We start from the raw sequence: 16,988 nt of genomic DNA on the forward strand, positions 1-16,988 counted from the left end.
CAACATAGTATGGAAAGGAGTATGCTCAATATTAAACTAAGAAACAGAATAAAATTGGAAACAATTCGTAAACAAACTGGAGTTACAAGCGTGACGTATAGTATTAAAAAACTAAAATGGAGGTGGACAGGCCACATGATGAGGAACAAAAAAGACAAATGGTCGAAGGACGTAACCGAGTGGTGTCCAAGACAAGGAAAAAGAAAGAAAGGGAGACAATGTCGTAGATGGGAGGACGACATCAAAAATATAGCAGGCATTACGTGGAGAAGGAAGGCACATGATCGTACTCTGTGGAAAGCTTTAGGGGAGGCCTATGCTGGAAAAGCAACTTAATCTTCTCGGAACCGGTATCCAGTGAAACTTAAAATGTAAGAAAATGTTTAGTGTAAGATTAATGAATAAAGGCTTTTATTATTATTATTATTAAAAGAGAACAAGTATGCACACTCCGACCCTTTAGGAGACTTGACTGCCTATTCCGGCGCGGACGCTTAGGGTTGTCGATGTCTATTTTAGATTAATTAATAACCTACCGGCAAAAAATTTTAGTATGAAAGTTAACGTAAAATTGTCTAATATCTGTGTCTAAAGAAACAAGATTCTATTATTATTATACTAAATTTAAAAATATTATTCAGAAATTCGCCGAAGTGGTGATGGCGACTGTGTACATTACATACTGCGCATGTGTCCTGTCCTACACATAATACTATAACTATATTATTTATAGGTAGGTAGGTATCTAGTATTTTTATGTGTCCTTGCACGATACTATCACACTACACTTATATACTACTAATGTACAACATACCTCATAGAAAAAATACGTAAGTACGAGTATGCGAACGCAAGACGAGCGAGCTAAAATCGAATACGTACGGCACCGACGGCAGCGCAGCCTTGACTAAAGAAAACTTAATCCTCCTTAAATTATCAGTGTGTGCGTCCGGCGGGAGCATGCGTACCGGCGCCAACTGGCGCGCACACATTTAAGCCGCGCGATGTACTTTTGTTCGTAGTGAACCTACTTGTTCTATTTTACTATGGTTAAACAAAGGGGTTAGGTACCTAAACTCGCCAAAATTAGGTCGCATCATGAATGACATGACACCAAGGGAAGATAGGAGAAACGACATCCAATCTCTTCTTGATCTTGTACAAATCGAGTCATTGTGTGCATTTATAATGGGATGGGATCATGTGCCATACTTTACACCTGAACCATGCGATGCGATGGCCTGCGAAGCGTCTCGCCCTATCAGCTTTTGATGTACCGTAGTTGTTCTAACAACAGGTACTCTAAATGATTTTTATTTATTTATTTCAATAATAAGCCAAACTATAATCGTTAGGCGAAGGCTACGCGTATAGGAACACGATCCATACTGATGTATTTCAAGTCTTAAATTTTTTCTTAAAATCCGTCATGATACGCTAAACTACACGATCGGTTCTGTAATTATCGCAATGGGTGTTTAGTATATTATTATAGGTATCAGTAGATCACAATATTTATTGTACCTGTAGCCGTTGGCAACATCAGACGTGCTCTCATTTCGAATAAGTAAGTTAAGTACAGTCAGTTTTTTTCTTGTCCAGCGACATGAGCAGAGCAATATCTAAGTAACCCTACTAACTTATCCTCGAAATGTGGAAAAAGCTAAAAGCCGCTACCACAAAACAGAAGTCGCAATATTGCAATTCTTATCATTGCAGTTTAATATTTGCAGATTTGAACACTTGCGAATTGATTATTTTTTGATATTCAGCTAGCGATGCCACGCGAACTATCAAATCAAGACAAGGATAAATGAGTACCGAGATAACTCAACACAGTCTTTAAATTTATTTCAGCCTACGAACGTGACGCCACGTTAAATGCGGAGGTGGTTTATAGACACGGATTCAATTTAAGAAACAGTGGTAGTGCCCAAGTGTTTAAACTTCTAAGTTTATCTGAAGACTTCAAGAAATGTAAATAGAGTTTAGTTTGTAAGTGAAGATAGAGTATCCTAAATATGTAAGCTGATAGGTAGTGTAAGAGTTGGTGCTGCTGCAGTTACAATTTCAAGTTGGCCAACTAAATTGCACTTTATACCAATACAGTAGTAATTTAGTTGGATAAAATGTGCGGGCTATCATTACGTTACTGGTCTATTGGTATACAGTACAATTTAGTTGGCCAACTTGAAAATTGTAAGTCTGCGGGCCCACTATGAACATGGCGATAACGCTTTTAATTTGTAAGTAAAAACTCCCTTGACGCTAAGGGTTATTTCCGATTGCAAGCACTCCTTTGTTCACACTGCGATTTTTGTCTTATTTTCTGCAGTGTGAACAGATGAGAAAACAAATTGTGTGCAGTGGCGTAGCTAGGTAACCTAGGGCCCTGGGGCAAATAAAAAAATGGGGCCCACTGCTATCAAAACTGGTAAGGTTTTTTGAAGTAAAATCATTATATATACAAATACCTACTTTAAAAATGCTAAGCAACTTTATGAATCAGCTATAAAGCAGAATTTCGAGGGCCCCCTGAGCTTGAGGGCCCCGGGGCACTGCCCCGCCTAGCCCCTTGGTAGCTACGCCACTGAATTTGTGGGCCACTAAATAGGCCCTGCTTAAGGATTCCGCCTATTGGGCATTATTACTGGGATTGATAACGGTCCGACACATGCAAAACTATCAGAGGTGTAGGTAGCTATTACCGTATCAGCCGTAACACAATAAGTACAAGTACAGAAGCTTCTTTTCCTTACAAAAGCGACGTTTATTCATGAGAATCGTGCCTACTTTCGGCTTCTCAGTTTATTGCATCTCGTGTTTACGCGCACGCGGCAATCGCGGCATGTGTGTGTAGTCCTAGGGTTGCTGCGCCCGGAATACACTAAAAATCCGAAATCAACCAAGTCTGTGGCACTGTTTCTTCGAGTACTGTCGAGTAGAGTGACTTATCCTATCTCTTGAGGGTCAATTTTTAAAATGGCTATAATCAAAGGTCTGCAAAGAGTTAGTTTATCGTGGGCCGCGGGAACTGTATTAATTTTCCGGGATAAAATTTGTCCCATCTCCTACGAGTCTCAAATTATTAGCATACCAAATTTCATCACGATCGTTTGAGTGCTTCAAACTAGAAGGCGTAACAATGAAACCTACTCAGTTTTGAATTACTATACTATTTATTAGTTAGGGCTTATCTATTATGTTAGGGTAAGGGTATAACTGACGGAACAGTTATATTTTTTTAGGAATTGAGCCTATTGTTGCGTCTGTGCCGGGATAGTTACGGTCGTAGTTCGATGGTCTAATAGGGGAGATCCTTAACTTGCGGCGTAATATTAAATATTTGTAGGATAGGTACTTCCTAATTTGTATTATTTTGTATGAACAACTATCCAAAAATTTTGTTTAATTAATGTACATATTTGTTGAGATAAGAAAACAATTAATGTTCGAAAACTTCAGGAATAAATAAATAAGGTCAACCTACGAGAGCTCGCCACTGTCCCAATAGTTGTCATCTTTAATTTTGCAGTAATAGAAGTGACAGCAGAGTGTCTTCTATAGGGCATTAGCGTATCAAGCCCTCGGAAGGTTACTTTACAGGTTTTACGTACTAGCTCGGTGGACTAAGTTCTACGAATTCTATTTATATTTTATGTATCACCTTTTCGTTAAGATTTTTTTTTTAAATGTCCAGTCAACATTTATCGAAAACCTTGGAACCATTTCGTAATTTTCATAATGACCATTCCATGCCAGTCATTATGAGATGTATTGTGAATAATAAACAAAAGGGTGCACCGCACCATTCAGTTTCCTCTGCTTAGCATTGTTAAAGTGTACCTTCTTAATATTAAGATATTTTTAACTTCTGCTTTAATTTACATCCTGATGGTTTATTAGGTTACAATAAAAGCAAATCTACCTACTCCAGTAACCAGCTAGTGTTTATCGAAAAAAAGGATCGTCCCTCTCCGTGGAGCTCATCCGTTGAAAGAAAATGGGTAAAATGAGAGAAAGTAGGTAGATCTAGATAAATACTCAAAGAAGAATAAATAAATAGAATAAATGACCCTTCGTCATTCCTTCCTATACTTAATTTGGATAGGTATTTAACTAAATGTAAACAAAACAACGTCAATTGGTGTCTTAAATATTGAAAATACCCCATTAAACTGTCTAAACATTTAAATTTCTGTATTGAAATACATGTCTAGTTTGTATTACAATGATAGATAAGTAAAATGTTTAAAATCCTTGAATGTACCAAATCTGGCAGCTAGAATTTGTTTACATTTAGTTGAATACCTATCCTAACCAAGTATAGGTTTGTTCTGGAGTCTTCATTTTCCCAATTATTGGCGAATCGCATAACCCTATTAACTAGGGGTATTAATGAACTAGTTACCCGGTTGAGCGAATCTAATGGTTTTAAGAAAGTTAAACCTACTACTGCAAATAATTTCACACAAAAGATCTTTTTTTTGGAAGTTACGACGTTTTAGTACTAAAATTATGGAATTTAGGAACTCTACTTTTTTAACTTAATTTTATAAATAATCTACCATATTTTTACTTCGCTTCTCCGCTACCGACTGTGCACTAGTCATTTAAACCAACACGCAATGCCACTAGACGTGTCAGTACAAATCAATCCCAACATTTACCAAGGCCAGGTGCAGATAATAAGCCACGCCGCGTGACGACACACGTTCCCGCGCGAAAAAATCCAATTAATCCAGGTTGGCGTGTTGTCGAATGGGCCACCCGACCCGATGCTTGTACGCAGTGTGTTTCTATTAACATCCGACTCTACGCGTCAGTTTTTCGTACCATCAGCCGATAAAAGTCTGACGAGTATTGAGTTAGTAAAAAGATACTCAGCGTTGTTTGTAGATGAAATAAGATTCAAACAATGCCGGGACAATATCATTAGAAATAACGCTTGGGAAGAAATTGCAGAACAATTGCATACTACGGGTAAAGTTTTTCAATTTTCTTATTCCATTTATTTTGTTCATCACAGTGTCACAAAGAACCCATCTTTGTGACATCATATTTATAATAAAAGTGTTTTTTTCAATACAGACAGGACCTTAGATGAATGATTGGTCTCGCGCGCTCGTTCGACTAGATACCGCGCTACCTAAAAAGTTTTTAGTAAAAACAAAAGGTTCATGAATGCGGCAACTCAATATTGTAGTGTGCGTAAGAACGGAGTAAGACAATTTGCAAGGATGCTAGTGTGCGTGACGAATTGTGTTGCCAGCTGCTCCACTGTTACCCGAATTATTGGGAAAATAAATTATGCTGTGGTCTATTAAGTTACTGGTTTCAAAATGTATTTTATTTTAGGAAATACTTAGAAATGAACAAGTAATTAAGAGTGAATGTATTAATTAATATGTTTGTGTATAGGTTAGGCGTAGGTTTCTTCTTTAAAAAATGGTAAGTATGATGTAGGTATATCAATGATCAGGCCTCACTTTTAATTAAAAATATATATATTTAAGGACATTCAATGTTTACAAATTATTACTAAAAATTCATGGACTGAGTCACCAACTAAAAAGTTTTGCGTAGTTAAGATAACACGTTGCACCTATAGTTAAACCATTCACCCCTTAATTAAATAGTGTCTGGTAACAATTTATACACCTTCACACCTTCAGTGTATGTATCACAAAGATAAACATTAAATAATATAGAACTAGGTTATTTATATATAATAATTACGTTAGATACTTAAATAAAATAAATTATTCAAATTTATCATCATATTTAATGATATTAATAACAATAAAATTCAATTTATTAAAATCTCAACCACGGGGAATTTGATTCTTGTGTACGCGGCAACACAGAATGGCGTTTAGGGTTCATGTTATTTTATTTTGTAATTTCGAAATTATACGATATTTACTGATGGTATGTGATCCCAGTGTCCTTCTTATTTCTTGTAGTATTATTTTTACACAGTTTCACTGCGCAAACTGGTATTTTACTTCGGTTTATGACCAAAATTTAACAAAATATTCGGTACATGCACCTTACGCAGTTTGCAACGCGACTGATTCGACTCGGGCTCGGGTACGCAGAATTCGGCGTACATTTTGTTGCCGCATTTGACAAGTACGCCGGCGGTATCTAGTCGAGCGAGCGCGCGAGACCAATCATTCATCTAAGGACAGGACATTAATTAAGTCGAAGGCTGTTGTAGCCTCGCGTGGCGTGTCAATATATATGTGCACGGTGCGCATCGGGTGTCGGGTGAAAGTGGCATCGCGTGTTGGTATACCTATGTCTGCCTTAAGATTCGCTTCAATTTTTGAAGCATAGAGGGCACAAAGCCTATCAAGCGCTAAAGCCCAGTTTTATTCAATAAACCAGATTCATACAAAACATTCTTAGAAACTTAGGGGCTGTTTCGCCATCCATTGATTAGCGTTAACCGACGGTTAAATGTGATGCCGTCTCCGTATATTCGAACAAAACAAATAGAGACTGCATCACACGTAACCGCCAGTTAACACTAATCAATGGATGGTGAAACAGGCCCTTAGTGTAGTACCTTATTAGAAGACTATTTAAAAGTTTGAAAACTTTGAAATATTGAGCTCCAATAAAATAAATATACTGTCATCTCCAAACATAATGAAATAAAGGTTTGTAAAAAGAAACATACATTAAACTCGCTTCCTAACTGTCCTTCTCTGTATGTAACGGTTGGATATTTTAAACTGCGCAATGGATTTTAATGTAGTTTTCTTTATTATTACTACATAATTTAGTACCATAAATTACCTATAGTTTCCACCGTCAGTTTGATAATTTTTCATAGTTAGAATGTTTATTAAATATAATATACTGACCGGCAAAAAATCTGGCCCTGACATGTATGCAGAATGGATAATTTTGTTCATATGTAGAGTGGGCCAAATTTTGTGCCGCTGAGTAGGTATATATATATTTTTTTTACTATAGCTAGCGAAGCGCCCTGACTGAGCGCGGGTGTACCTTTAGGGAAAAGTAGCTGAAAAATAGGAATTTACCGCCTTTGATAGTCTTGTTTTATTTCTCCATCTCTATTAGAGTTCCGTATATCAAAAGAAAAAAAACCGGCCAAGAGCGTGTCGGACACGCCCAAGATAGGGTTCCGTAGCCATTACGAAAAAAATCAAGTAATATTATGTGCGTTATATAACACAACTAGCTTTTGCCCGCGACTTCGTCCGTGTGGAATAGTAACTTTGGAAAGTACCTATTTAATTTATTTAGGGTACCTATTCTGCCAATAATAGCACATAGAAACTTCTACGGTTTACTGAAAATAACCTATTTTAATACATTGCTTTATATCTAAACTAATTTTTTTTTGTTCTTCCATTCTTTGTTAAAACATAAATATTTTGCGGGTAGCCACATTTTAGCAATACGACGTGTATTCTACCCCACCAACACAAAAGGACTAATTCTTCATAGTGAACTCTTACGTCCTTTATCGTAAGTTAATTAGGAGGGTAGGATTATAATTAAGACGGCATTCTTACTAAGCATAGCTTACACATATTCCCGATGAATATACATAGTAATTTTTTTTGAAATTCCTTACGAACTTTCATCCCAATATTTTCAAGTATGAAAAATGTCTAAATGTGAAAAGAGCCAGAACAAATGTTTTTTAGGGTTCCGCACCGCAAAATGAAAAAAAGGAACCCTTATAGGATCACTTTGCTGTCCGTCCGTCCATCTGTCTGTCAAGACTCTTTATCCCGTAAACGCGCGGAGTATGTATCGAGTTGAAATTAAAACCCTAAACAAAGATTCATCGATTTATCTGCGATAATGAGGACATTTCATATACATTTTCATCCCCTATTTCATCCCATCGCAGGTAAAATTTTCAGAAACACTTGAACAAATATCGATTTATTTTTATAAGTGCCCAAATGCCAAATTTCATAAAGAACCATCGATTTATCTTCGACAATGACGACCTTCATATAAACTTTCATCCCCTCTTTCACCCCTACACAGGAAGAATTAAAAAAAACGCGCGAACAAATATCTATTTATCTCTTATCAAGTGTCCAAATGCCATGTTTCATAAAGAACCATCGATTTATCTTCGACAATGACGATCTTCCATGTATAAACTTTCATCCCCTATTTCACCCCACAGGAAGAATTTTAAAAAACGCGTGATCTATTTATTTCTTATCACGTGCCCAAATGCCAAGTTTCATAAAGAAACATCGATTTATCTTCGATAACGACGACCTTCCATATAAACTTTCATCCCCTCACAGGTCGAATTTTCAAAAATAATCAAACAAATACCGACATTTCTTATTAAGTGCTTAAATGGCAATTTTCATGGTTTTATCTTGGACAGTGACGAACTTCCACCATATAAACTTTCACCCCCTATTTCAACCCCTTAAAGACTCTTTTTCGCGATAAAAGATAGCCTATGTTCTTTCCCAAGGTCTATTCTCTCTGTACAAAATTTCATCAAAATCGGTTCAGCGGTTTTGGCGTGAAAGCGGAACAGACAGACAGACAGTTACTTTCGCATTTATAATATTAGTATGGATAGTATGGAAAAGAGCCAGAAAAAGAGCGTATCTTTACGGCACTTACGTCTTTTTGTTGAGAAGCGCAGTTTTTCGGCAATAACTCAAAAACGGTATATCCGATCATGTTGAAACCAATTTTCGTTGAAAGTATTTATATTAAGCGTTACCTTTCTATATTTTTTGGACAAACGGTTTTAGATTTTCGGAAATCTTCACTTAACCCTTTACCGGTTACCGTAGTCAGGTTTTAACTTCAAACCTCCTATAAAATATTTTGTCGATCCCTGAAAATAGTATTATAATATCTTCATTCACTACACGCTTCTAAATCGCGTAATATATCTTTGGCAGCCGTTTAGATTCACTTGAACTCTAATTTCAGTAAACTACGGAGAAATTGGAACACTTTCCTTAATTTCTATGAAACAGAAGTATATAGATCGAACAATTTTTTGATATTTTATAGATTTTGAGTGTTGAAAGGTAATGTAATCTTAAACATTGCTAAATATTCATGCATTTTTGTGTATGACCAAAATTAGGATGTGGGTTGACATTATCCTATGGCCTTATTAGAGTTTAACTGTGCGGGAGCTATTCTTCCCATGGCCCGGTAAATTGTCTTGTCGTGTCATAAAAACTCGCGTAAGTAATAAAACTGTTTTTGTGTTCAACCTAGAGCGAATTCATGTACCTAGCTGTAAAATCTCCTTTTAAAGACTTTCCCTGAAGAATAAGATGTGGGAGGAATATATCCCTTCGCCTGATCAAGAATATAATAAGACAAAATCGAGTATGACAGTTAATTACTTAGACAGGCGATGGGAATACCGTAACCCACATTTTTATTTCTGGATTAAAGGAACATCTCCGACTTTCGTAAATACATTTTTTACAAGGCGTTAAATACGGTTTTAACAGTATATAAAGTACGTATGAAGACACGCTAGTTCTAAGGGGCCTGGTAAAGGGTTAATGATAAAGTTTTTGAGAAACCTTACTATCTTTTGAAAAGAGCTGTCTAACTATGTGCCACACGTTGATGCGTTAAAAATTTTTTTTTTACAATTTCTCTAAATTTTTTTTTTGTATTTTAACTACAAAACTAAATAGCGGCTTTGACAAGACATCTTTACTCCAAATTTCATTGATATACATCTTGTAGTTTACGAGTAAAATGCCTGTGACATACGGACGGACGGACAGACAGACAGACAGACAGACGGACTTGACGAAACTATAAGGGTTCCGTTTTTGCCATTTTGGCTCCAGAACCCTAAAAATGGAACTCCTATAGGATCACTCGCGTTTCTGCCTGCGGCTTTGTAAGTGGTGTGGTGTTGTATTACCCGTAGGGAAATCGTTATAAAAATAGCTTAAGTGTTATTCCAGATGTCCACTATGTCCAGCTTACCTACCAAACATCCAAATCCGTCCACGTAGTAGTAGATAAGCAACATAAATAAAGATATTGAAGTTCTTTGATGTGGACCTCGCAAAGTAACACATCAATAATATAAGTATTTAAATTGTTTCATTTTTGTAATAAATCATTTCTTTCCAAAAAGGAAAAATTTCGTGGACCAGAATGCCATAGAATTTCGGCAAATATCAAAGGTCATAATTTCTAGAAAATCATCTTTGCATGATTAAAAAAAAGTGAGGGATTTTGGAACTTGCACACGATGGATACCGTATAGTTAAAGTGAGAAAAGCTTATTTTTATATACTTGGGCTGTGTATCAATCTTATAATAGTTATTTATGTGGCTGGTGCATAATGAGAGGCATTAAAGTACGAGTGTGGTTTTATGAAACGAGCCGAAGGCGAGTTTCATAATAAGATCACACGAGTGTTTTAATGCCTAATTATGTATATCCGCATACATAACTTTATCTACATGCATATCAGAAGTTTTCTATAATATGTTCAGATATGGCCTGTATTTTGACTTTGACTTTGACTAACTTTGACTGACTGAATAATTATTATTATCTACATGCATGTCATAAGTTTTCTACAATATGTACAGATATGCATTGTTAAAAAAAGTATTACCGATACTTTAATGTAAACATTAAGATGCACTGTACTTTAATGTGAACATTAAGATGCACCCGCAGATACCAGGTTTCTTAACAAAGGCCATTTGATAGTCGTTTCTGAACATATAATAGGGAAGTTATGATATGCATGTAGATAAAAGTACATTTTTTTATTAGTGTCAAGTGTCCACCCTTCCTAATAATTTGATTTGATTTGATTTGGCACAAATCAGTACGGTCCCTATCCTGCGCGTGGCTCGCTCGACATGCACTTGGCGGTCTTTAAACAATGGACTATATAGTTCATTAGTTATTAAATAGTTCTAATATCTTGGCGAGAAGGAAAGCGTTTATCTACAAAAATATGTATTTCATCAATTGGAAATACATAAAATGTTGAATACGTTTTTATAATAAATTGTTACAAATTAACTCTACTTCAGCTTCTTAAAGGGATAACAGGCTGTTTATTGCCAGTCCTCTGTATGTATACAATTTCTAATTAATCCGACCGAACACATTAAAAATATGATTATAATAACTTCAGACGCAATTTGTGAAGATGCTACTCCGGAATAATCAATCCAGTGAGAGTATGGCATTAAAATAATTAAGTTATTCTGCTTTGTTTACTTAGATAGATTATCAAATCATCTATTTTTTATAAAACAAACTACTTAAAAAAAATAACTAATGAAAGACCCAGGTTTTGGCTGCATTATGGAGTATTATATTTTCGTGATAAAATGAACACAGACTTTGTCCGCAAAAAAAATAATGAATACTTAATATTACCGGAACTTCATTTCTTTATTAAAATGCATCATTTACACATAAATTCACCAATACATGTATTATTTTCTTTTTATGCAAATCCGATCCCTCTATTGGAATGGCAGTCAATATAAAATCCTTGGCCTACTCAACGTTACAATTTGTTTAGTATGTACTGTTAACATGCACTAAATGTTGTTGTATTCTTTTTAGTACATAATTATATACTATCGTTTTTTGATAAGATTTACTGTTAACGAAATACAAATTTGGTCCAAAAGAACGGTTCTTTCCATCTTAAAACCATTTCGCCCGTGAACTATAATAAACAAGTGGCTATTAAGGCTTAAGTATTAGATATAGCTTAATTTTGTATTCACCAAAAAATAACAATATCTCGCCATCATACCAATATACAGAATACTTTCCAGATTTCAATACCTACTAAAATATTTATTTACAATACAACCTCAAACCACAACAAAATATGTTTACAATCTCCAATTATTTTTATCTGCAGTGTAAGCTGGTAAAATATTGTAATAGGTACAGTACAGATCGATATTTTTTGCCAAAATATTATTCAAAAAAGCATTAAATATTAGATTTAATTTATAATATAATAGGGTAGAGGATACTATTAAACAAGACTAGTAAAAAACTCCTTGTTGACCGTACATAACCAGCACTGATAAGGCCCATATTACATATTTCCTAAATAAGTTAGGCTTTCTCGGCTCGCGCGTTTGGTGGTCGTAATTGCTATGCTCGTCGTTCGTACCAAATTTTCCGATACCTAAATTAACGGTAAAAGTGACAAATTTAATTATTAAAATCTGTTTCAATTAGGAGATATTATGGCCTTTTTCAGAGCTGGTTATGTACCGGGAATAAGGCTAAAACACTACTTTAGCCTTGATAGCCAGATTAACTTTTAATGAGGGTTTTTAGGACGGTTAGCAGTACTATCGTGAAGTCCCTTTGATAACTTTGACATTTGTTTCAGGTCGATTAATTTATAAATAAGCTTACTAAACGAGTTCAACCACAAGCAAGACTAACGTTTTACGATTCTCACGATACTACAGCAATGTAGCGAAATTGTACTTGTCAGAAAACTTTAATTGACTGTCAAATTAGATTCAAGTTGCTTTTAAAACAAATAACGAGCTCTCGTAAAAAGTACGTCGGTTGATTGGTACTATTAATATTCATATTGTCGAGTAAATTTCTCAAAATGATTATAAGTTTTTATTTTATTGTTTTTTAAAACTAATAAGGAATTAGTATAAGGCGAAAATACATATTCAGAATCAAAGTCCATGATTGGAATCTTTTCTTTGCTATGGGCCATACCTCATGACATGAGGCAAGTGGCTTGAATGAGTGTTGTCGCAAATATATATTTTTAAATAATTTAATATAAATAAATACTGAAAAGCCTAGTGTTTTCCAGGAAATAGTGTCAAGCAAAAGTAAAAAGATAGAACACCTTAAGATGCATCCGAATCTCTAATGAGAGTGATTAGGAACACATAATGAGAATGAACATAGTAATGTTACGCAATTTCAAGTAGTTTACAAACTGGTTATAAACTGGTGGTGGTGATTATAAACTGGTTTAGGAGTCATAGGCTCTTCTAAATTGCGATGTGTCCCATGGACTGGGCTTATTAATAATATTAAGCTACACACTAAAATCAGCCAATTACCCTAGTTATATTTGCAGTCACAGTTAAGTATAAAATGCAAAAAAACTCGTAATTCCTACTACACTACCAAAAATTGCGAAACATCCATGGGGATGATTCGGATGCCCCATTGAAGTGCTCTTCTTCTGGGTGTTAGCTTGACGCTGTTTCATTGGACATTCTGTATAATATACATTAAATATACTGAGCGGCAAAAAATCTATCTGGTATCTGGTCTTCAAATGTACTCGTATACAATAGTAGGTATTTTTGTACGAAGAGTGGGCCAATTTTTGTGCCGTTGAATATAAATGGACGTGTGGTTTAAGTTTCTGCTAAAATATGGATAAATGTTTTAGGATTTAGATAATTAAACAAGTACATAGGATAAAACCATAATGGCTCAAATAGACAGCGACCTTCATAAATCGTATCAGCTCAGTTTGAGACACAGATCGGATACACGGTTGAGACATAGCTACGAAGTGCCTATGACGATTACTTATGCACGAAAGTTGATTTTATACAGCAGTTTTGAAATAAATTGATTGACATCCTTCTGAAAACACCGATAATATTTTGTTATGATTAGATGTCATAAGTCAGACTTTTTAATGGTAATATAATAACGTGGAGTAATGAGTACCTATCCTGTGTGAGCAGAACCCCCTTCCTAAGCGAAATATAGGCAGTGAGGGGTAATAAGTCTGACCTATGTGTTTTTATTACATGAAATAGTAAATGGTTATTTTATTTAGGGTTTACTTTTACCCTGATGACAAATATTTTCGTACAATTTTTCATTCCAGTCATGCCTTATAAAATGAATCATCTTTACAAATGGTAAAAATAAAATTGTAGGAACTCTAGGCTAACAGGCAACTTATTTAATTATAGCATGAAAACTATAGCTAACTTTTTATTCGTGTCATGAAAGTGAAGTGCTCAGAATGCAAGATGCGCACACAATCCGCGTATTACAAACAACTCCTTTATCAATAAAATACGTAATATTATAGAAAGCTACTTTTTTAGGCACGCCTAAGACAAGTTTTCTTGTCTTACCACAAATATTATAAATTGTACAACAAAAGCATAACACTATCCGAACTTCGATATTCGAAGAAGAAAGAACTATTGCCATTTATTTTTCAAATTTTATTTTTTGTACACGGGCAGATCTTTTTATCATTCCTATCAAGCTACAAAGTTCAGTAAGTAATAAATTGCACACAAATTTTAGAGACGAAAGTGAAATATGGAGTTTAAATAAATAAAAGTATGTTAATAATATAAATTGGGATGCTAAACAATGAGAGGTTTCTGTGATAGGCTACTTAGTGCTGGTATCGTGAGGTCAGTTTGATAACTTCGACATTTGAGTCACGTTTGTGATTAATTATAAGAACCTCTGGATACTTACTAACTTCATCTAGTATTTCGCCTCTCAAGAACCCGTTAAATTCCTGAACAAAACCTAATTTTGAAGTATGGCAGTCGGGGTAGCTTGCCTACCTTAGCGTACATCAAAGAACGTCAGCAGGACGAGCTTGACGTCGATTGTTAAGTTAGAGTAGTAAGGTAACCTAACACACTTTGAGAGGGTAACAAACGTGTAGCAATTAATGACGAATAAGCTTAGGTTAGTCGTTCTCGTTCATTGTAGCAGGACCTTTCATGATGCGCCAAAAGTTCTCCTCCACTGAATCGGCACCAGATAATCGACTGGTCTCTAATTAAACACAGGCCTTTTGGTAACAGTAGACTCGTTATTTTGTAAATATCTAGAACCTTAATCATCATCATCATCATCCCAGCCTATTTACGTCCCACTGCTGGGCACAGGCCTCCTCTCAGAACAAGAGGGCTTGGGCCATAGTTCCCACGCGGGCCCAGTGCGGATTGGGAACTTCGCACGCACCATTGAATCGCTTCGCAGGTTTGTGCAGGTTTCCTCACGATGTTTTCCTACACCGCAAAGCTTTTTTAAATTAAATTAGAACCTTAAGAGGTTTAATTAAATAAAATATGTTCAGTTTTTAGTTTCACGAGGAGCTTTTCAGTTCTTATGTGTCGTAAGTGAGTTTGAATTCCATGCGACACCATGTCACCGCCAGGAAGTATGTCACGTTCTTATCACCACTTTGTTTGAATAGCAATATCAAAAAAATGGGATATAAAAACAACACATACAAATATAATAATTTAAAGCGATTTCCTAGATTTGTTTACATACTAAATAAGTTAATAACATACGAGTGAAGCAATAAAAAATGCATGTTATTAAAAGATTGCAATATTGTCATTCTGCATAATACATTTTCATTTCTCAAAGAAAGTAGTAGTGAACAGAAGGAAATAATAACCTTTCGCGCTCGAAACGATCAGACCCTAATTTGGGTCAAAAGTTTGAAAATACGAAAGCATAAATTAAGAAAAAATCCGCCGTCTGACAAAAGGTAGATAATTCTAGGCATCATTTTTTCAAAAAATTAAAAGATTTCGAATGAACAATTCTTTTCTTTATCATCCAGTTTTCAAATTTCTATTCGGACTAAAATTCATGTTATGATTTAAAATTAGACGGTCAACATATTTTCATATTAAGCCTACATATATTTTTAATTATTCTTAAATACAATTAGGCAATCCTTACCATAAATAAGTAAATTAATAAGACACTAAATAAGTCTGTCATTTTGATTGTTCATTAATGTGATGGTAATGTGGTGGCAACTTAATACATTTGCAATTGGTCACAAAAGTCGTACGAGAGGACTGAACTAGTCAACATTATTCCGTGGAAACGTAGAACGTTTGAAGGCAATTGCAAATGATTGTCGTGGTTTGTTATAGTGATAGGGCATGATTAGGTCACTCGCTTTTCATGTCGGACAGGCGCGACACGAGCGGGAACCGTACGATACGCAGCTGGTTGGCGTAGTCGCATACGATCGCGTCCTTCAGAGGCAGGATCTGTCGCACGAAGATGCAGCCGTCGCTTTGACCTGAACAGTAAGGACACTTATTAAATATAACACGTCTTTTAATACACTGTATGTAAATAACAATTTATTGACTACACAGAAACGTCAATTAACTCTTGACCCCAAGCTCGTTCTTTTTTTAAGGTTCCGTAGTCAACTAGGAACTCTTTAAATCCTTATAGTTTCGCCATCTGTTCTTCCGCGGCTATAGTGTGGGGTATCGTTGGACGGGTCTTTTTTCTATTCAGTGATCTGTTTGCGGAATATTCAACTTTAAAGTGCAAATTTTAATTTAAATCGAGCGTATTTTTTCGTAATGGCTACGGAACCCTATCCTGGGCGTGTCCGACACGCTCTTGGCCGGTTTTATTTATTTATAGGGTCGTCGATATACGGAAACATGCAGATGATAACAGCTTGTAAGCAGCGTTTTCACCAATACTGGGCGAGGAATGTGTTTTTATAATAGAAATCCTCGTACCGCAGATCTCTGGTGGAATCAGCTGAGCGGAGCCAGGCGAGGTAAATGAAGCGTTTCTATTAGTTAATGAAAAACACATTCCTCGCACATTATCGGTGGAAACGCTCCTTTAAGCTTACGCAGGCGTCTGCACTGCACCATTATGTTTTCACTATAAAATAGCGGGATTTTATCTAATACTAGATGTTGCCCGCGACTCCATCCGCTTAGTATGAAAAATAGTTTACATCCTATACTCAGAGCTAGCGAATATACACAAAAAAATCATAAAAATCGGGCAAGCCGATTCGAAAGAGTTATCTTCTAATATATAAAATCGTCGTGTCACAATGTTTGTGACCAAACTCTTCCGAAACAGCTTGACCGCTTTTTATGTTTTTTTTTTACGTATATTCGGTAGGTCTGAGAATAGGATGTAAACTATTTTT

At 35.5% G+C, this 16,988-nt stretch overlaps 2 protein-coding genes across 2 annotated transcripts in view; one reads left to right on the plus strand and one right to left on the minus strand.

Moving 5' to 3' along the window:
• Window positions 1-12,642, plus strand: part of LOC141433483 (uncharacterized) — a 43,884-nt gene extending 31,242 nt beyond the window's left edge. Inside the window, exon 12 of the mRNA XM_074095546.1 lies at window positions 1,858-12,642. The gene's annotated coding sequence lies outside the window, so the exon portion shown is untranslated. The remainder of the gene's footprint in view (window positions 1-1,857) is intronic.
• Window positions 12,640-16,988, minus strand: part of SCAP (SREBP cleavage activating protein) — a 33,974-nt gene continuing 29,625 nt past the window's right edge. Inside the window, exon 23 of the mRNA XM_074095558.1 lies at window positions 12,640-16,100. Coding sequence (XP_073951659.1) covers window positions 15,967-16,100 — 134 coding nt within the window. The 3' untranslated portion in view covers window positions 12,640-15,966. The remainder of the gene's footprint in view (window positions 16,101-16,988) is intronic.

The sequence above is a fragment of the Choristoneura fumiferana genome, chromosome Z (assembly GCF_025370935.1).
Source record: "Choristoneura fumiferana chromosome Z, NRCan_CFum_1, whole genome shotgun sequence".
Lineage (NCBI taxonomy): Eukaryota > Metazoa > Arthropoda > Insecta > Lepidoptera > Tortricidae > Choristoneura > Choristoneura fumiferana.